The sequence below is a fragment of the Chiroxiphia lanceolata genome, chromosome Z (assembly GCF_009829145.1).
Source record: "Chiroxiphia lanceolata isolate bChiLan1 chromosome Z, bChiLan1.pri, whole genome shotgun sequence".
In the NCBI taxonomy this organism is placed as follows: Eukaryota; Metazoa; Chordata; class Aves; order Passeriformes; family Pipridae; genus Chiroxiphia; species Chiroxiphia lanceolata.
Window position 1 is genome coordinate 33,991,012 of NC_045671.1, and position 20,788 is coordinate 34,011,799.

The following is a 20,788-nucleotide window of genomic DNA, read 5'->3' on the forward strand; positions in this document are numbered from 1 at the left end:
GGGCTGTATGTGTAGGATTTGTTATTTAAATATACATTTTCTTCTTATGCTCTTCTTTCATCCTGTGTCTCCCCAAAAGCATATGTGAAATAAAAACCATTTGTAAAATCAACTATGGTAAGTAATTATACACAGGGCTAGTTATCAAGCAAGGCCAAGAAGTCTTCTTACCTAGCAACCTATGTTGGAGTTTAAAGAGAGTTCAGAGCAGCCAAAATGTACTTAATTGGTTTTTCTTTTGTTTTCTCTTAAAGCACTGGATGTATTTTAGGAGTAGGACTTGTTCTTTCGTTCATGAGCCACAGTAGCCAAACAGAATCGCGAGTGCATGTTTCCGCTTCATTGCGAAAACTCTGCAAATACCTGGACAGCAGTGAGGACCAAAGCAGATGGGTCCAGGAGGTATGAACTCTTTTAACACAAATTTTAAATCTTCCTTTTACTTTGTTGCCTCCCTTTAATAACTGTGGTCTTTTTACTGAAGTTTTTTCTGTCTGTAGTACTGAAATGCTTGATTTCTGTTTTTTCACAATATGCGGATTTATATCTGCTGAAAAAACAATAACAGTAATAATAAAATAACCTGTAATTCTACACAGACGTTAAGAATCTGCCTGAAAAGATAATAGACATAATCCTTTGAAGGGTGTGCTGGTTTGAAAGTTAACCAGCAGAGGAAACCAAGCCAACTCAAAGAGAGATTACAAGTCAGAATAACAATTTAATAAAATAATACAATAAGTACGACCACACAGACAAGCAACGGGCACTAACCCACAAAGCCCAAATGTACAACCCAGCACCCTGGGGCACAAACAAAGCGGTGCTACCTGGGCCCACCCTTGAGTCCAAAGCAAAGGGAGAGGGGAAAAACCTGCTGGTGGGAGAGCTGCTGCAGTCCAGCCAAAAGTGGTGATTGTAGTCCAGCCGAGGGTGGTGGTGAGCTGCAGTCTGGTTGAGAGCGATGAGCTGCAGTCCTCCTCTGGATCCCACGAGTGGTGGTAAAAAGGTTCCAAAACTCCAGGTTTATATACTCTCCAGTTCAGGCAGGAATGTTCAGTCCTCCCCTCAGAGCAGGGAATTCCATAAAAGGGTGTTTAGTCCTTCCCTCAGAGCGGGGAATTCCATAAAAGGGTATGAGGGTGCTCATTCCATAAAAGGGTATGAGGGTGCTCAGGAACATTCCCCCCCCGCACCTCGCAGGCCTCTACTGACAACAGTTTCTGGGAAATGGCATGGAGGGCTATAGAATACACAGTTTGGGCTATACCCATTCAGTGATGAATCGGTCCCAGCTGTTCTAACCAGGACAAAGGGCTTCATTAATTCCTTAACCCTAAATTAATTTGTTGAAAGTTGGGTCCTGAATGACTGTGGATATGGGTCCACATTGTACAGATGGATATGTACAATTGTTTACTGCTGATCTGATCTGCTGGAAAGCAGAGAGCAGGTTACTCTGAGAGAGAACCTTAATGCTAATACTTCCTCCTTCAATATGCCTTCTGTATCCTTTGGAAGCTGCTGTCACTAGCTAATGTGAATCTTGTACCTGTGCATGCTGCTATGGCCCTATTTGCCGTTGTCTTTGTAAGTGTGTTTTAAAGACTTAAACTGAGTTCTGCTGAGTTTGAGCATGCATTTCAGGGTTTTTTTTCCCCAGGATATGTCCTGTAAGTCTTGATACAGCCCGTGCACTTAGCCTATAACATTGTTGAGGTAAAACTTGATAATGAAAGCTGGTGAAGTTGAAGAGTTTGCAACAGAAAACAATCAGAACAAGCAGGTGTTTTGCACCCAAAAAGCAACCATCTCTGTACATGATGTATGTAAGCCCTCAGCAGCTGAACAGCTGAGTTGCATAATCCTCTATTTTTCCTAAGGGAGTTAATAGAGACTGATAGTATTATTCTCTTCCTGCTCTTAGTATTGTTCTGAAAGCCCTTTATTAAGGGTCTTCCTTGATGGAGTTTAATTTTTGTGGCAGTAAGTCTGTGTTGGGGATTAGCCATTTGCAGTTCATGTTTCATGCATTAAAATGGCTTACAGCTATGAAATAGTATATCTGTCCCCAGAGATCTTCAAGTACATTACTGAGTTTAAACTGATTTCAGTACACCAACTTCGGAGATTAAAGGTAGCAGCTGTTTAACATCATGAGAGAGTTTGGGATGAGAAGCAAAACCTACCCTTTCCACTTAAAATCTCTGTAAGGAATTGTACAGAAAATTACATGAGTAAAGTTTGGCCAGCATCCTAGTATGAATGCTACTATATTTATGAGATGCACAAGAGGCTCTTTCAGAGCTGTAAATGGCTGGGATATAATCCTGTACTTGAGAGGTAATTTTGGCCTGCTGTAGCAAGAGGTGCAATCTGAGCATTACTGCTCCAAGTCAAATTGTTGTCAATCCTGCACAGTAGGTAGGTGCTCTCTACTTTCCCTATAGTCATGTGTTCTTCTGCTGCTTAACTTTGGTACAGAGCAGTTTAAGCAGTTGGCACACTTGCCTTGTTACCTTGTTGAGAGTTCAGTGTTTGTTTCCTTATTCTACATAACTAAGACAGAATAAAAGAAAAGCAACATTGCTTCTGCAAGGACCGGAGGCTAGTGTTGTGGGCTGTGTGTAAGAGAGAGTTCTACTATGGGCTCATTTTCTGGCCTGGTGGACCTAATTGTAGCCCTTATGGGATCACAGCATGCTGAGTATGCTTACATAAATAATGATCAGCTACTTGTGTTGAGGAGAATACCTACATTTGTGTGGGAAGTCAGAAGTTTGACCTCTGTAAAATCAGAAGTACTACCAAGCTTTAGTTGTATTTGTTTAACATTAATATTAATGAAGAATCTTTCAGAGAGAGAATAAACATTGGAAAGTTTATTGACATAAATTGACAAAGTTATGTCTTCTTATCATGCTGGCAGGCTATTCATTGTGAATGTTGCTACAGTGAATTTTATTAGAATTAAATCTTTTTCAGGTGCTTGCATATTCAGTGGCCTGTTCCTGTGTCTCTGCTTTCAGTGTTGGAATCATAGAAGCAGCTGAGGCTGAGGAGGCCATGAGCAAGCTACGGACCTTAGCAGAAAATAACCAGCAGGTACTGGGGTTTTGCTTCAGTTCTGTTTTTCTCTTATCTATTTAATATTGGATTCTGCTTTACCTAGACTGTAAGTCTAGAAAATTATATTGATGTACTTTCATCCTTAACAAGTGTTGAGTGTGCTGTGCATACAATGCGATTACCAAGGCTACCACTTGATTCACTGATGTGTTGCCTACAGGTGTATGGCAATTACCAGATGGTGAAATAAAGGCAAGTTTTATGTGTTTGATTTCATTTAAAAGGGAAGTTGGTATTTTTGAGTTCTTCATGTCTTTAGTCCCTGCATCCTGCCAATTTTTGTCTCTTTTAGAGCATGTTTCTTAAAAATCTTGTTCTTGGTAGAAAAATATGTCAACTGTGCTCTTCTGAATTTTTGCTTTCCCTTAGCCTCCAGACAATACATCATAACCTTAGCCACAGCTTCCTCCAGATGTATATTTCATCCCTAGTGTCCTAGGGTACCCTCAAAAAATGCAAAAAATAATCTCCATATCTTAGTGCAGGTTCTTTTCTGTTAAATGTTTGCCAGGAAAAAAAGGAGCCAGGAAGAGGCAAACATTGTGAATCAAAGCCTGGTATTACACTAATCAGCTGTTCAGAATGTTCATCTGAAAACTAGGAAGTCAGAACAACCTACCTGTGCTACAGCTTTTTATTGCCATATCAGAAAGTTTACTCTAAAGTAAAGACTCTGTATGCCAAAGATCAGTATTTAATCTCAGAAAATCTCATGACGCTTGACATGAGAAAACACTTGAAATAAGCAAGCAGTCCAGTATTTTGGACAATGACATTGCTTCTAATCATTGGAAAATAATAAGTATTTAGGTAAGGTTTCCATAATAAATGTTAAAAAGAATCCTTTGTAAGATCTGTTTTTTAATGTGTCCTTTTCATCTTACAGACCTACAGTTTTGCTTTAGCTTTAGGTGCAGTAGTACATGGATTGTCATCTTGTGGTCATGGGAAAGCTGAAGACCTGAGTAACAGACTAATACCAGCCTGGATAAAAATTGTGCTTGCTGAGGTAAAGGAGTTTGAATTAATATGCTGGGTTTGTACTTGTTGCTTTGAGTTGGGTTTTGTTTGCTTGTTTGTTTGTTTGTTTGGGGGGGGGGGCAGTGTGTCATTTAAAATTAACAGTAGGGACATAATTTTCCTTTCTTCTGCAGGAGTGATGCTAGGAAAAGTTACTGCTATCTAAACATACCGTTTAATTGACATTTGGAAGCAAAAATACATCTTTGGGCTGTTTGCTAAAGGAAAAAAAAACCTGTTTCTCTTCTGCTCAGATGGTTTATGAGAAATGGTTATCTCAATGAGATCTTAATTTGGACATTTTTACTAATTTGGAACAATGTCCAAGGATAAAATCTAAATTATTAAATGAAAATGTTTTGTGAAATTAGGTAGTGCTTGTCAAAATTAGACTAAAAGAATAGTGATTATATTGCCTTAGTAGCTACAATAATTTTAATTTATCTTGTTAGAAAAGTCAGGTGTTTGAAATCAAACTCCAAACTTACACATTAAGATCGCAGCTGAAGGTAAGTATCAATAAAGAAACTGTTTTAGAGTTGAATTGCACTGGTGTATTTTGTGGAATACAGACTGTGCTAGGAAAAAAAGTGATTTGTCAATCCATGATGATTTCAGATTTGGGGGAGTGAGAGGGAAGCTCCTTATAAAGCCTTCACTCATCAAGAGAGGGATAAATATTATCTACCATGCTGGAGTCTGACCTGAAAAGGCTGATAGGATGAGAGGTGTACAATAGTTATGGTTTTTAAGTTGGAAGAAACAAGTATTTTGTCCTACAGTAGTGTTGTGTGATAACAATGACTCACTAGTCCTGAATTATTCTTCCAGGGTTCTCCAACAATGGAGCGTCTGGCTGCCATCAATGGGCTGGTTGCACTGGTGGGCTCTGAAGGAGGCATGATACAGGTGAGAACATGCAAGCAAATGGTACCTTAATCTCATGGAGAAGTTTGGCTTGAAGTCAAGATGGAATGCATCTTCTCCATTTTTACAGAGAGTGATTATATACCAGGGCGTCACATTTTGCAATAATTTGTATTGGGTATGAACCAAGCGATATTGAATTGCAGTGGGTAAAACTGGGTCCGTTCCATGTTCCCATCATATGGCCCATGTGCAGTGCCACTGGGGAAAACTTTACAGCCATGTGAGCTTTCTCCTTTTCTCTTCCACTCTGCCACAAAAAGGCATGTGTGCAAATGTAATCTGTCTTTTCACGACCTGTTCTCTGTTTTGTTACTTCTTTTTTTTTTTTTCTTTGGCAGCTGAAATCTGAGAGCGTGCAGTCCTCACAGTTTCAAAGTAAGCTGAATGAAGTCATCAGAGCCCTTACACAGGTAAGAAGGTGGTCTCTCTTTCTTGCTTTGGATAATCCACTAGTGTACTGTGACACCTTGAACAAACAAGTCAAATTTGTTGTTTGTCTGTGTCCAACTTGAATGAGGCAGTGTAGGGAAATTTGTTCAACTTGTGATTTCTTGTCTCAACAGATAATCAGTTTCTCAGGACAAGTTGGCCTTCAGACAAATGCAGCAAGACTTCTGGGACGCCTTCACATGTCCTGTTTGTCTTCTACCCAGAACAGGGCATCCGGTAAGGTGTTTTATTATTGCTCCTTAAAGAACATGCAGAAATAGCACATCACTAAAAAGACATCAAGGGACATGTTACAGGCTCGACATGGCAGCCTTATTTAGTAACATGACAGCCTTTGAACTGGAGATCTCATGGTCCTGTGTGCCAGCTCTAAAGGTTGAAGTGTGAAGCAGGAATCTGTGTGCTCAGTAGGATCTCCTGCATCTGCTTCTACCTGCAGATTGAAAGTAAGGTTCTAAGTTGTTCTCATCAAACTTGTATATTGCTTCTATATTTTTTGTTAAAAGGATAAACTGTAAAAAAGTTTTACACAGTATATGGTGCATGTGTTCGACACCTACACTATCCACTCTGTGCCTTGAAAATGGATTAATCTATTCTTTGTTTTAACACTTCCCACTGTATGAAAAAGTCCATACTTCCAAACTAGTCCATAACAAGAGCAAGCTGACTTTTTAGAATTGTCTTCTAGAAGATATCTTCTCTGGTTAGCTGAAGTAAACAAACTAGTGTTATGTGCCCTAGTCAATATATCATTACCTTCTGGTGTTGTTTCAGTATCCATTGGTAAAATACAGCCAGGATTATGCCATTGATGAAATTATAGGCAGAAACTACTGAAGTTGAATCTGTTCACTTTGGTGTGAACTAAGTTGGGAACCAATAACAGAAAATGTAGATAAACTTCCTCATCTCAGAAAAAAAGATTGTCTGAATTTTGGCACACATGCCTGAGGTTAGATAGGTATAGAATGTCACTGTTGTATTAAACTTACTAAAATTTTGAAGCTCTCCCTTTCAAAGCTCAACTTGCAGTGCCCAATATTTTTTTAAGGAAGTTCTTATCCCTGACTTTTTAGTTGGTCAAAGAATTTTTTTTTTCAGACCTGGCACTTCTCACCACTTCTCACCACCAGAAATGTTCTTACCTTAGAAGTGGAAAGGCAAATGCATCTATCAGTCTTGTGCTCCAAATACAGTCACCTACAGAAGTAGTTAGCTCAAACATTGCTCAATTTGGTCTTTAAAAGTACATAGGAGCAGAAGGTTATAATTTTTTGCTGATGATGTTTTAGAATATAAACAGTCCCTTTGTCTTCACAGTTCCTCCAGATTTTAGCTACTTACCTGTAAACAGCTTTATCAGGGCAGCCATTGACTTTGCCATTGAAAGTGGAAAGAAAGGTAAGAAAAGATAAAACTATAGTATTCCTTTGGGAAATTTGTTATGACTCTTAAGGGTGACCCTAATGACCTGCTTTTATTTGCTAAAAGAACTTTCCTAAATACTAATTTGGATGTTACTGATGTGGGATACTTTAACACAAAAATGAGTAACACTCAAAAAAATAAGGTGGAATTGTGTAGCTAGGTCTTTAGTTTTCTCCATTTAATTTTTGACTTCTTTTCGAGGGGTGAGATGGTGTATCTTCCCTGTGGGAATGAAAGTCAAATCACTTTAAGCATTAGCTTGTTTCCTTGGGAATACTCCATCATCAGAGCAACTTTATGCTGCTCCTTACTTTGGTAATCCTAGGTTAAGATTCTCTGTAACAGTGGTATTCTAACAGGTTACTACTATGTGTGATAAACGCAAAGGAGCCTGAAGGAAGTATGGTCTTATATGAGGAAGGCTGATAAAGGTAGATGTCTTGGAGTAAAGTCTTAAGGGAGATAAAGCAGGGAGGATTACTCCTTTGTGGAGCTAAGTGAACTCACTGCTGTCCTAAGAAGCAAGTTTTGCTTCAAGTGGATGTTAAAAATTGCCCATACTTTGCCTCCAGGAGAACTGTATTAACTTGCTGTGTGGAAGTAACACAGTATGTAGCAAAGTTTAGCATTTACCTGACAATTTTCATGGCCTGCACCAATAAGATGAGGAAGGAGAGCAGTGTCAGAAAACTTTGCTGTTCTCCCAATAGCAAATGCAAAAATACTACCTTACTAGATGAGGAATATCTGTAATTAACTCATAAATTGACTCAAGAACAAGTAACCAGAAAGTTTCTGTTTACCAGTAACAAAAAGCCATTTTAGACAGATTAATTTTAAAAATACAGCAGTTGATTATAAACAAGACATAGCTAATTCTCAGATGCAAAAAGAAGTAACAATGATTTCATAATGCTTTTCAGTTCTTCGTTACAGCTTGAACTTAGTGCAGTGTTCACAGTTTTTGGCTGAGTTGTTCAGCCAAACGTCTGTGTATAAAATTCAGGCTCTGACTGAATGTTCTGTTCTAGGTCCTGAAGCTGTCCCAGCTGAGCTGGTGAAAGCAGCATTGGCACCCATTGCATTAATTGGAGAAAGCCATCAGTATCCACCTGTAAACTGGGCATCAGTTCTTTCTCCTTTGATGAGGCTAAACTTTGGTAAGATTAATAGTTTTACTTTTGTATTTGTCACAAGACTTCTTTATTAATGCAGCATTCACAAAATTTAGAGTCCACTTAGGGACTTGAAGTTAGTGCAGTTATTAAGTGTTTACTATGCTTTCAAGACCAACTTTTTAATGTTTGCAAGCATGTATTTGTGATCACCATGTGGACACTGTTTTAACACAAGAAAAAACTAAAGAAGATCAGAACTGAGAAGTTTAGAGCAGTATTAGAAATTCCCTAAAGCACTGGTGAAAGTAGCCTGAATATTTCATTTGAATTATTTAGTGTAAGAAGAACCCATCATGAAACAACGTGAAATTGTAACCTGTTTTCAGTATCTGCTAAATGCTTGGTCCAGTGTCCATGTCAGAGGCTGCAGGCAGCTTTTTCACATATTTGAACTCCTTGGTAGTTCATCTAGCTATCACTAGTTTGAAATATACTCTCTACTAAATTCCACTGGCTGACAGCTTTAAGAATAATTGAAAGAATTTCCTATACTGAGCTCTGCAATACTTATGAATAGCTGAAACTTGTTAAATGTATGAGAGATTTTTTTTCATTCCTGTTTTTCGCTTAGGAGTCTTACTTTTGTAAATGAGGGAATTTCCATAGGAAACAGTACATTTGTTTTCTTTTTAGACTTCAGACAGCATCATAGTCTACATTTTTATGCATAAGTTTTCTTCAGTGTCCCTCTATAGTGTTGTAGAGGTTGCACATCCTTCTCTAGATTATAAATGCATTCAGAAATAGGTTTTTCTATGTGCTAATGAGCATATTCATTTTGTACTAGAAAGTATAATGCAGAAGAATTGTATTATGACCTAACAGTCCACCTAGAAATGTGATACTCTTAGACACTTTTCTCTGCAACAGCTATATCATGAATATGTTTGTAAAAATTAGACTACATGCTCAATTCTGTCAGATACTCTATGTTACTCATGTCTGAGAATTCATGACTGGTTTTGTGAACCTGAAGTGTTTCACGGATTCTACTGTGAAGATTTGTTCATCTATAAACATGGAAGACAACAGATTGCTTTCCCATCTTCCAGGGTTTATTGCAGCTGTTGCTGAGCAGAAACCATATTACATGATTGTAGTAGTATGTTTTTCTTATTCAGTAGTGCTCTGAAGTGAACAGTCTTAGGCAAATCATGCATCTTATGTGTCGTAAGATATATAATGTGTCTTAGCTGTTCAAGATAGAATTATTCAGTTGTTATCTTGTTAAAATTTTGCCCTTTCCAAACTCTGCAAATTATTTAGTTTCTTTTATAAGATATTTTATTTAGAAGAGCCTGACACTGCACTCTTAAATTTTTGCTTTGTTCATGCACTACTAATGTTAGTGAACTTTATAAAAGTCATACTGTGTTGATTGTCTCTTTCATTACTTAAAGAACATTTGCAAAGCACCCATTTAAGCTTTATGCTGATGTTTAACAGTAATGGATCTTCTGTCTAATGGGTCAAATGCCAGTATAATACTTAAATTGTTTGTCCTTATGTTGCTGTAGCAGTCATGAACTATATTGAACCCATACCATTGCTCAAAGTACCTCTTCATCATCTTTATGACCAGTCACTCTATTAAGAAGAAGACTGTACTGGTCATTAAGAGGACTTTAAAGAGAAAAAAATAAGGATTCCATAACCATCCTAATATCTATGCAAATTAAGGTCTTCCCACGTGCTAACCTGGAAAATGTTGCAACCAACCACCCACAGTGGTAATAGTGACTAACCTCTGTTTGTGACATATTATATGGACATGGGGTACTTGGAAGAGTAGGAACATGTGAACAAATGGTAATTACTCCTGCATTTGAGAGGAAGGGATATTGACTCATCTTTCCTTCTGTGGATTAAATCTTATCTTTATTTGGCGAAGAGGGGTTTTTTTTACTTTTCTTAGCATTCCCACATTTTTGTTCTTGAGTGAATTGAAATTAACTTGGACAAATGCTGAGATTTCTTGCTGGAAGTGCATGAATGGGAAGAGGATTCTTCTAACATGTTAACATTAAAAGCCTTAAGTAGCACTTCTAGAGAAATAAGTTGTAATGTAGTGCTCTAGTAAAATAATAGCCCTCCTTTATTTTATGACTTGAGAACAAATTTAAAGTGGAAATAATTTCTTTGTAACTTACATTTGTTTTCTTCTGTTGTAGGTGATGAGGTAAAACATCTCTGCCTTCAACTGGCTGTGACACAGGCCCAGTCATCTAAAAATGCAGCAATGCTTTTGGGCATGTGGGTGGCACCTCCTCTTGTCTACAGTCTCAGTGTATGTGTGTCAGAAAACTTGTGGCAGTTCAGCACCTCTTTCCTATAAAATTCCTCAGTCATGATATTAAGAATGTCTCACCAGAAAAGGATTACTGGTTTCACAGTTCTTCAGAAATACTGTTTAGCAAGTGTTTATAATGAGAGAAATGTTATTCTGGGGCCTTGAAATTCAAGGCAGACTTAAGATCTGGTACACTGGTTTTACATTACTGCTTAAGACCTTTTTCCTCTCTCTCATTTTGTGCTGTAGCTCTGACAACCTGGAGACATAAGAAGGGATGGTATGTAGGGAGAAAAAGTATCTTTTATTATACCAGCTGATTGTATTAGAAAAAGGTCCAACTTAATCTGTGCAGAAGCTTACCTGCTTCTTCTAGCATTGTCTCTTGATCTAGTAAAACACATTATGTCTTGAAAGTGTTGCCTTAATTCTGTAGATTATTGACAGCAGGAGTTACGGAACACACGCAGATGATCAATATGATCAGTGATGTCCAATTTATTATTTAAATGAGTTAACTTTTATACAGTTTAGTTTCTTCCAGGTACGTGCTTACAACAGGTGATTGTTTTCCCACAACTTTCTACTATAAGGATACTATTTTCTCATACCTTATAACTATAAACACACAGCTAACAAGTATAAACTCATATAGTTTCACACAGTCTGTAAGTATAAACACCACACAGCTTGCAACTTCCAAAATTATGTCAAGCAAGGCCTACAAAAATGCAGGAGAAATTGTTCACACAATCCTGCTCTCCCAACAGTAGATACCCAAGAGACTAACCTACAGTATGATCAGATTTGGGCTTATCCTCCATTCTGTTCTTCTGGAGGTACAGTGTGGACTCCATGGTCCAGTATGTAAAACTCTCATAATTCCACAGTAGGCTTGACTGCACAGTTCTGTCAGTTTATAAAAGTTCAGGAGCAGGTTTGTGACAATTCTCAAAAAATTCATTGTGTATTTCTGTGACCTTTTACAGTTCAAGGGGTGTTTTTGTCTTATATTTTTTAATTCAATAGTCTTAAATATGCAAACAGTTGGTGGAAATTTTAAGATATATAATTGGTAAGGTATCAAAAAAAAAAGATTTTATTTCTGAGCACCACTTTGCCAGCTGCAGTGGGAATTTGAGGTCACAAAATCAGGTTAGCCAGTGTGTAAGCTCTGCGTTTCTTACCAGTGGGTATTGATTCTTCCTCACTAGCTGGCAACATTAATGGTGCCGTGACTGCAATACTTCTGTCCTTGGCTGTCTAGAGTGTCTGTATGCTTTGTGTAGGAATGCAGTGGGCCCCATGTATTAAAATCATTCTGTCCATACAGAGATGTGGTATTTAGGGTTCATTGAAAGTAAGTTCCTCAATTTTTAAGGAAAACAGAATGTTGACATGTTTGAACTCATCAAAAGTGGGAGGAAAAAGTGAGAGGTATTATGATTTTGAGAGTGCTTTTTTAAGTGGTTTTTGAGCCACTTTTTAAATAATTTCATCCTTTATAACAATAGTTCAAAGTCATTGAAGAGGTAGAATCTGAAACTGAGTTAAAGTTTTTCCTTTTCAGATGAAAACTCAGAAGTACCTTTTCGTGTCCCTGTCCCTGTGGATGCAGCACGTTGCAGAAGACAAACTGCAGTCTTTTACAGAAGTGCTTCTGATAAAACAATTTGAAGTGAAGAACCGCACAAAACCCCCAGAAATTTGCCGGTGTGTTCTACATGGGCTTATCCAGGCAATGAAGCTTCCCAACCCTGCCCAGTTTTGCTGGAGCTTTCTGTGCCAGGCTGTGGAGAAAATATATGAGCTTCTTCCAAATGAGGTTCAGGTAAGGAATAAGTATGAGGTGTATGAACACTGTAGCTAGATATTTTTAGTGATGGTAAGTCCCATCTTTTTGCACTGACCCATCAGATTTGAAAAATGAATTAGTTGTACAATTTTTAATGATAATAGTTAAAATAGTAGCATAATTTCAACTGAAGTTACTTTTGGTTACTTTAGAATATGACATTGTGAACCCAATTTAATGTATGCTTCTCCCTCATAAGTGATTTGGTAATGGAAAAATACACTATTAATGCTGAAATAGATGTTATTGAAACAGAAGCAGACAACAATTAGAAGGCTTTATTTTTTTTTCTCCACAAGCATTCAGCTTTTCATGGTGATTTAAAGAAGCTATCTAGCTACAGGTAGACAGGAGGTAGAAAATACCTCCAAGGAAGGGCACTTTTTCATTAAAAATAAAACAAGCTCTCTGAAATATTCAACTGCCATTGTTCTTGTATAATAAAGTACACTGAATTCCCCAGCAAATACAGAATTTCTAAAATAGATTAAGTAAAATGAGTCTAGAGACTAGAATACTGGAAGTAGACATTTAAATATGCATTTACTTTTCTGTTTGCAGAGAGATGAACTGGAGATGTATATTGATGTAGCAAAATGTATCTCAGAAATGGCTGATTCAGAGGTTGATCGCATTGTCCAGATCTCGAAGGTAATTATGTTTTGATTCTGGTCTTTTATCACCAAATCACACAAAACAAGCATACTTTATCATTTTGTTGTCACCAGACTCTTTTAGCTCATTAACGGAATTAATTGTCTTATCTGCTATGCAAGTAAGAGTGTTATGGATATAATCTGCAGGCAAAAGTGCCTGCAGCAAAAGTGCAAAGAACCCATATCCAAAACTTTCTCAACTGAAATACTGCTGTTTTCACCTGGGAGCTTTGAACTTGGGAGAATTTTAAATAAGTTGGTCAGATGGGGGTTGGCCTCTTCTCCCAGGCAACCAGCAATAGAACAAGAGGACACAGTCTTAAGCTGTGCCAGTGGAGGTTTAGGTTGGACATTAGGAAGAATTTCTTCACAGAAGGGGTGAATGGGTATTGCAGTGGGCTATCTAGGGAGGTGATGGAGTCACTATCCCTGGAGGTGTTTAAGGAAAAGACTGGATGTGGCACTTAGTGCCAGGGTCTAGTTTACAAGGTGGTGTTTGGTCATAGGTTGGACTCAATGATCTCAGAGATCTTTTCCAGCTTAATTGATTCTGTGATTCTGTAAAGTTACTTCTGTTAGCCAAACAGGAATGATGTTAGATCTTCTGAATCCCAGATTGATGATGCAAACTGCAAACCATGGTCCTCTTTGGTTAACAAAACCACCTACTTGAAAAGGAGTGTAATTGTATCCCGGTGATTAGCTGTCCTTGAACTGGTGGATCCGTGCTTCTCTTAAAAATGTGAAGTAATTGACTGGACATGCTTTGATTCTTGACTCTTACTATATTTGCATTCACACTTAGAATGTTTCCTGATTGATATGGAATCAATTAGCAGTGGAATTCTTAGAGCTGAAATACTAAGGAAATGACCTGTGTGGAAACACTTTATGGTTTCAGAACAGGCTTTTATAAACAAACATCCATGACTTAAAGCTGTGCTGTTCTTTTTGCTAACAGACTCACTAGAGAATCAAACATTCAAATAGTTAGGGAAGCTGAACTGTCATTTCCTTATATTTTTTAGTTCTTATTTCCACACTGGAAAACACCATTTAAGAAAACCTCCTTTTTGTCACTGCAGTGAATTTATCTTACAAGAAGACTTGAATCTCCAGAACTGTCAAGCTGACTCATTTCAATTTAAAGGGGAATGTAAGATTTAAAGCAGTATGAAAACAAACTGTACTGAGTTACACTTTGCTGGATTATTTGGACCACTGTAAAGTTCAAATAATATGTACAGTCTTCTGTTTAATAATATATCTTCGGGAAAAATGAGCCTGCTAGATGTTCAAAGAATGCCACATTTACCGTTCCAACAAGAAACACCCGTTTCAACTTAATATGTTTTTTAATTGCATTTGCAGAACAATATAGAGAAGGCCACATTCATGAAAGTGTATTTGGTTTCCCAAGGCAGACTGTCTCTGATGAACTTGAATGCGGTGATTGATACTGTGGCAGGATATCACCAGAAAGAAAATATTTTATGGATGTTCTTGTATGGTTTTTATCATGCTCGTATTATGAGACATGAAAACACAGGTAAGATCAGGCTTAAATAAGAATCAACAAGACAATGAACAGATATTGATAAATCTACACTGATGCTTTTAAAATAACTCTAAGATGGTTTAATCCAAGTGTTTCCAAATTTATCCATATTAGAAACCACTGTCTTCAGAATTTTTGTATTCTTCAAACACTTGTATCAAACATTGCTTTTATGTTTTTCTCCAATTCTTTATTTTTTTCATGGTTCAGCTACAAGTTATTTATCTCATCAAGATGGTTTACAGACCAGAGTTTTGACTAGATCCGTATCTCCCACTCTTTTCAGACACTCAGTGTAAGGTAGTGTAAGGTCATGAATGTACATAGTACATTAGAGACCTGTAATAGTGCCACTCTGCTAACCTTCAGATGTAATAAATGACTTAGCGGTCTGTGTGACACAGTAGGTGGGGGGATGTTCCCATGAAACTGATTGAAGCAGGGAGATAGCCTGCTTTCCTGAAAAGCTTGCTCTGAATTAGCACAGGAAACAAATCTGGTGGGTTAAGGATTTGAAGTGGCTCAGCTATGGGTCTGACAGAGCACTGAGGCTGACACAAGAGAAGTAGGAGAATCACACAGATAAAGGAGGAAGAAACAACAGAAAGAGGCAAGAATGAGGTCTCATTTTCATGGCAGAAGGGTCTTTGTCTGCTTGTGTTCACAGAACAACTTGAATGCATTATATTGCCAGATACTTTAGCTGCCAGCTGTGTTTGAAGAACTTCAAAAAATATTGAGTTTCAAATGAGTGAAGCGAGACTTCCTGGGTAAAAGAGGAGGCAGCGTTAAAGAGGGCACTTGTAAAGATTACATGGAAATGGTAGCGTATGAAGTGACATGGTCTCGAAGGTGAATTAATTTGTAGGAGATACAATAGGTTATGGACAGCTGAATCTGGATCAGTGAAATGTGTTCCATCCTTGGGTTGAATTGAGGGCTGATTTTATCTGTGTGCCTTGGCCATATTTTACTGATCCTCTCAACACCGTAGGAGCCTTTTCACAGCACTGCCCACATTCTTGCCCAATCTACAGTGACATCAGTGCTAGACTTAGATGAAGTACTGGGGCAAAAACTTGAGGGAGGCTTTAGAGTTCTGTGGTCATGTATATAGGCTTGGTTAGTGGGGTCTGCAGGCTGCCATTATGTGAAACAATTTTTGCTCAGCATTCTTTTCTCTGTGTGTTCAATGTGTTCCCCGCATTATAATCAAAGTTTCTGTACTGTTTAAAGGCTCATATGTCTTCTGTCAGTGGCAACCATGTTGGTGATCATTATTCTTCTACAGTCAGTACTTTCTTTCTATAGTGATTTTCTGTGCTTGCTTTTTAATGAAAAACAGTGCATTCTAGTGTTTTGCATGAGTCAATGTTCTTATTCTTTTTCTAGGAGTTATGAAAAGAATGGATTGGCTGCTAGACCTGATGGGCTGCATCAGCAATGTAGCATACAAGTCAATACTCTTACAAAATGTCAATCTAAAAGAGGTACATGCTGTGAAAATAATTTGCAGCAGGAAAAAAGGAGGTTCTGATATATTTCACATTCTTCCTTGGTAATAAGTGTTATTCCCCATGCTTTTATATTTTAGAAGATTGTGATCTTTCCTCCACAGAGAAAATCTCAATTTTTGTGAGTGAATGTGTGTTTAGTAAATGAATAAATATTTAAAACTCTTACTATAAAATGACCTTGACATTTAAATTATGATAGAAGCTAAAGGAAATAATTACTTCACATTTACTGTATTTAGAACAATTGAAGGAAAATTTTGAGTTTACTCGTAGAACTGTCTAGGCAGGTCAGAACTGTGTAGCTGCTGTTTCTGAGGGGGCTTAGACAGTTTTAGAGAAATAATGTTGTTTAGGTCTTCTGTTTGAGGACAAAAAATAAGTTGCTGCTTAGATCAGAAAGGCATTTGTTACATTGCTATATTTCCCAACCACCAAAAGGGTGAGCATCTCTGATTTCACTCAACAGTCAGGGTGCTATGAAGAAGTTATTTCTCCATTTTAAATGAAACGTGTATCCGCTTTAATCTAAAGGATGATTTAAAAGGAGTGTGCTTCTTCTTTTCTTTCTGTTGTAGACATTTTAGTTTGAATTTAGAAAGAGGCATAAGCTGTTTCAAAGCATGGAAGAATATTAAGCACTTTTTTGTTCTTGCATTTTGAGTTTTAGCTGAATTTTCAGATGATTGTTTTGAAGAGCAAGTCACTGTCTGGATTTTGGTTTTGGGGCTGGTTTTTTTCTTGGATGGATTTTTTTGTTGTTGTTTTTATGGTTTTTTTAATTGGGCTTTTCCCCCCCTTTTGTATTATTCATTTAATAAAAGTGCATTTTTGCCTTTTTCCTGTTTAGTGCATAGATTTTCTCCTGTGGCTGTTTGCGGCTTCTGTGGTGGCCTGGGCTGACCATGGTGCACCATTACTGCTTGGCCTCAGTGCTGACTGGTCACCATGGAAGCACCACACGATATTACCGCAGTTATCTGAGGATCACGTTGGCAAGCACCCAACTGACAAGTTTGCTGTGCAAGAAGCTCTCACTCTCCTTCCAAGCAGCATTTCCCTTTTGCTGGCTAAAGAGCCTTGGAAAGAACAAACCCAGAAGGTAAAATTGTGTGTAGTGGTAAGCATTTTACAAGAGTCAGAAAGCATCCCATTTTTAGTAGTCAGCTTGGGTCTTAGGTAGAGCAGTTATTTCCTCTACATTTATTGCATATGAATTGTTATATCACTTTTCTTTATTTTTAATCAGATATGAATGTAGTTGCTGAAGTAAAATGGGAGGACTGCAAAGAAAAACATAATTCCAAAGATGGGAATTAAACTCTTTAGAAGGTACAGTCATGATAGGAGAGTTTGGAGCTGCTGGTAGCAAGTCAGTCTTATAAACACTGAAAAACAGACCCCCTGCAACAGTTGGACATGCAACAGTATCAATTTAGGGCAATCAAAGGTCTTTGTAGTTTGTATCATTTGTTTTCAAGTATGAGTTGAAAATAAGTGTGGAAAATTGTGCCTAATTTGTCAGACCTACTGTAGATTGCATCTGGTTGATATATGGGGAAATACCGTTACAAACCTTTAGATTAATAGTTAGCTGTTTTGTGCAAACCAGAATCTGTTATGAACTCATTCCTCTGAGCAGGTTCCTGTGCTCAGAGCTACCACTGAAGTCAGAATTCAGAATGTGGGAGAAATGCAGGGCCTAATTAGGCTTTAAAGAAGAATTTGAGGTCTTGCCCTGAAAATCACCCTTATAAGTTTGAAATACTGTATTGTCCTCCAGACACCTCACATTGTGTAGTGGTTTGAACCAGGTTTTACCTCTGGGAAGTGGTAACCCCCAGGGGGTGGTAAGCCTTGAAGTTTTGAAGTTTTACCCAATGAGTGAGTGCTTCTGCAAAATATAAACATATCACAACCAAATGGAAGAGAAGAGTTGTAGTTTTGGGTGGTTGAAGAAGTAGCCATGTTGTGAAAGCCATGAGGAGAGGGTAGGAGCCCTCTGGGGGGGCCTCTGCCCCCCCCCAGCCCCAGTTGGGGGCTACAGAGACTTGTGTCTGTAGTTGAGCTGGGAGATGTTTCTCCACTGTGAGCAGCAGCAGCAGTGGCAGCGACAGAACTGCGCTGACCGAAGAAACGGTGGCAGAGAGCCAGGACAGATAAGAACTGAACTGTAGAAGCAGCGAAACAAACATGCAGCCAAGGAAGACTCAGAGTTGCTCGAGCCAAGATAGAGAGCTGGCAGCAGAGAGACAGAGTTTTGGGGGGTAAGAACTGAACCAGACTCCCCCCCCCCCAAAAAAAACCCCTTGGAGAACCCTCCTAGAGAGAGGAGGAGTAGATGCACTCCTATTTGAGAGGAGTCTTGGAGTACAGCAGTACCGGAGAGAGAGAGAGGAGCTAAGAAGCTCAAAGACGTCCTGGAGCTGGACTGAGACAGCCGGATGGAATGCAGAGGGGGGTGACCTTGCTCCCCCCACTGCTGCTGCCACATTGGCAGTTGAGACAGAGCACAGGAGCTCTGGTGGAACTCTTGAGGCAAAGACTTCCAACTGAAAGCTGCCCAAGATGTTCTGACTCAGGGGTGAATCCCCTGAGGAAGGGACTTTCACGAAGATACCCCTGCATTTCGTGATATATCTGTGGTGAAGCGAGTTTTGTCCCTGCTGGCAGTCCACAGGTGAGGCCTTCGCTTGGAGTCGAAGGAGAGCCGAGGGGCTTGGAGACCCCCTTGTGTGTATTGAAAAGAGATCCAGCTACAACAATCCAGTTGCAACTGCTGCATGGAAGACAGAAGAGGAGCTGCTGCCCTAAATGTGGAAGGGATCTGTCCTTCTTCCCTCCTGGACTTTTATTTGGAGGGGAGAAGAGATCTGATCCGTAAATACTTATGTCATGGTAGAGATAGTTGTGATCATGTGTATAATGTATTATAGTATTTATTTGTACAGTCATTGTAATATATTTCCCTTTCCCCCATTTTGAGTCCATGTGATTGTCTGGAAAACACATCTTACACTAGTTTGAGATGTAGGAGGGGGTTTAGACTAGGGAATTGGATTTTGGGAATCTCAAACCATGACACATTGCCAGAGAAAAGTAGCGAAAAATGAGAGAGGTCAAAAGAGGAACAAAGGCAATAAGAGTTCTGAGGGATTTGCAGTACAACATTTGCACAAGAGACTAATAAGAAAGAATCATATTACTAGGTTAAAGGCGTGAACAGGCAAGATGGTGGCAAACTATTTACTGTGCCTTCTTCATTGCAAAGAATTATTGCTGAGATAATGAGAAGGAACAAAGGGAGTTTCAGATCCAGCTGTGGGAAAAATTGCCCTGACAGTGAGATGTACTCCAGGGCATTTGGATACTCTGGGCAGACGCTTCATTGGCCACTGCCTCTGATTAGATAATTGAATTTAGCAGCAATCAGATGTTGCCTGTCAAACTGAAAAGAATTTATCATGTTTTGATACAGAGGCTCTTTTAATTCAGACTTTTCTTCATATTTCAATCTTTAGTTTATTGACTGGCTGATCAATATGATGGAAAGTCCTAAAGAAGCATTATCAAAGTCTTCCATGGACCTGCTGAAAGGTAAGATACTTTTAATTGGGTCCTTATTTTTTGAAACCATCAGGACAGATCAAAATGCAGTTGTTAAAAGGAGTGAGATGAGCTGTATTTTGTCTTTAAGAAAACTGTCACAGGTAAGTTAATATTCTTGTCTGTAATACCTTCTTATATTTGCTGTCTCATCTGCATGCTATGTAGCACTGAGGATCCAAAGGACCTAAAGGTACATCTAGTCCTACAGGCTTATTTCAGTGATGGATCTGTCCGTTGTTTTTGAAGTTACCCTTAGAAATAAAATGCAACATACTGTTCGGAAACTCTCCAATACTAGAAGAGAAATCACATAACTTAGGTGCAACTGAAGATTGCACTGTAGGGAAGGGATAGGAGATGGACAATGACAGCCTAGTGAAGCGGTCTGAAAAAAAAGGAAAGAGGAGTGAGGGTTCCTGAAAAGATATCTGAAAATAAAGATGGAAAGTAAATGATATTTTGAATTGCAGTAGGAGCCTGTGGCCCTAACATGAATCCCATTGCTCACCTACATATATAGGATTGTGAATACAATCAGTGCAAGTCATTTTAAGAGGACGCTACAAATACTTCCAAGTGAAGTAAGTGCCCTTGTGCTTCCTTCCATTAACACAAGCCACCTCCTTTGGATCACCTGATTTTTTGAACCTAAACAAGGCTTCTTGAAATCCAGATATAAGTTCTTTTCATTACTAGGACAGTTACCCTTGTTTTGAGGGTCTGCAGTCTTCAGTCACTCTGATAAATTTTCCTGTTGTGTCTGCTGATCTCCACCAGAAGCAATGCCAAGGGCTATTGGCGAATCTCCTCTGTATATCAGAGGATTCTGATAAACACAGTATATTCTCAGTATGCCCTGATTGAGATAAGTCATTGTTTCCCTTGAACTTTGCATTGGTTTTTTGCTTTTACGTGCTAGAACATGAAACTCCCTTCTGAATAACTAGACTGTGACTAATTTGGCTACTGGATTTTGTATAAACATATATCTTTACAAATTGATTTAAGGAATCAGTGAGTTGCACAGAGTTTCGACTTTGTGCTTCTCTTGTTCCCAGTGCCTCCTGTCTCCCCTCTTGCATAATTGCTCATTGCATTCAAACTTTCTGCAGTGTGATTGATCTATGTGCCTAAGTGATAGACTAATTATTAGGTGATGTGATGTCAT

General features: G+C 38.5%; 1 protein-coding gene across 1 annotated transcript in view; it reads left to right on the plus strand.

The window, feature by feature from the left end:
- Positions 1-20,788, plus strand: part of FOCAD (focadhesin) — a 97,995-nt gene that overhangs the window by 76,519 nt on the left and 688 nt on the right. Inside the window, exons 29-43 of the mRNA XM_032675261.1 lie at positions 255-402; positions 2,986-3,105; positions 4,016-4,138; positions 4,981-5,058; positions 5,418-5,489; positions 5,643-5,745; positions 6,853-6,933; positions 7,992-8,120; positions 10,310-10,425; positions 11,999-12,259; positions 12,845-12,934; positions 14,311-14,488; positions 15,890-15,987; positions 16,862-17,113; positions 19,533-19,608. Coding sequence (XP_032531152.1) covers positions 255-402; positions 2,986-3,105; positions 4,016-4,138; positions 4,981-5,058; positions 5,418-5,489; positions 5,643-5,745; positions 6,853-6,933; positions 7,992-8,120; positions 10,310-10,425; positions 11,999-12,259; positions 12,845-12,934; positions 14,311-14,488; positions 15,890-15,987; positions 16,862-17,113; positions 19,533-19,608 — 1,925 coding nt within the window. The remainder of the gene's footprint in view (positions 1-254; positions 403-2,985; positions 3,106-4,015; positions 4,139-4,980; positions 5,059-5,417; positions 5,490-5,642; positions 5,746-6,852; positions 6,934-7,991; positions 8,121-10,309; positions 10,426-11,998; positions 12,260-12,844; positions 12,935-14,310; positions 14,489-15,889; positions 15,988-16,861; positions 17,114-19,532; positions 19,609-20,788) is intronic.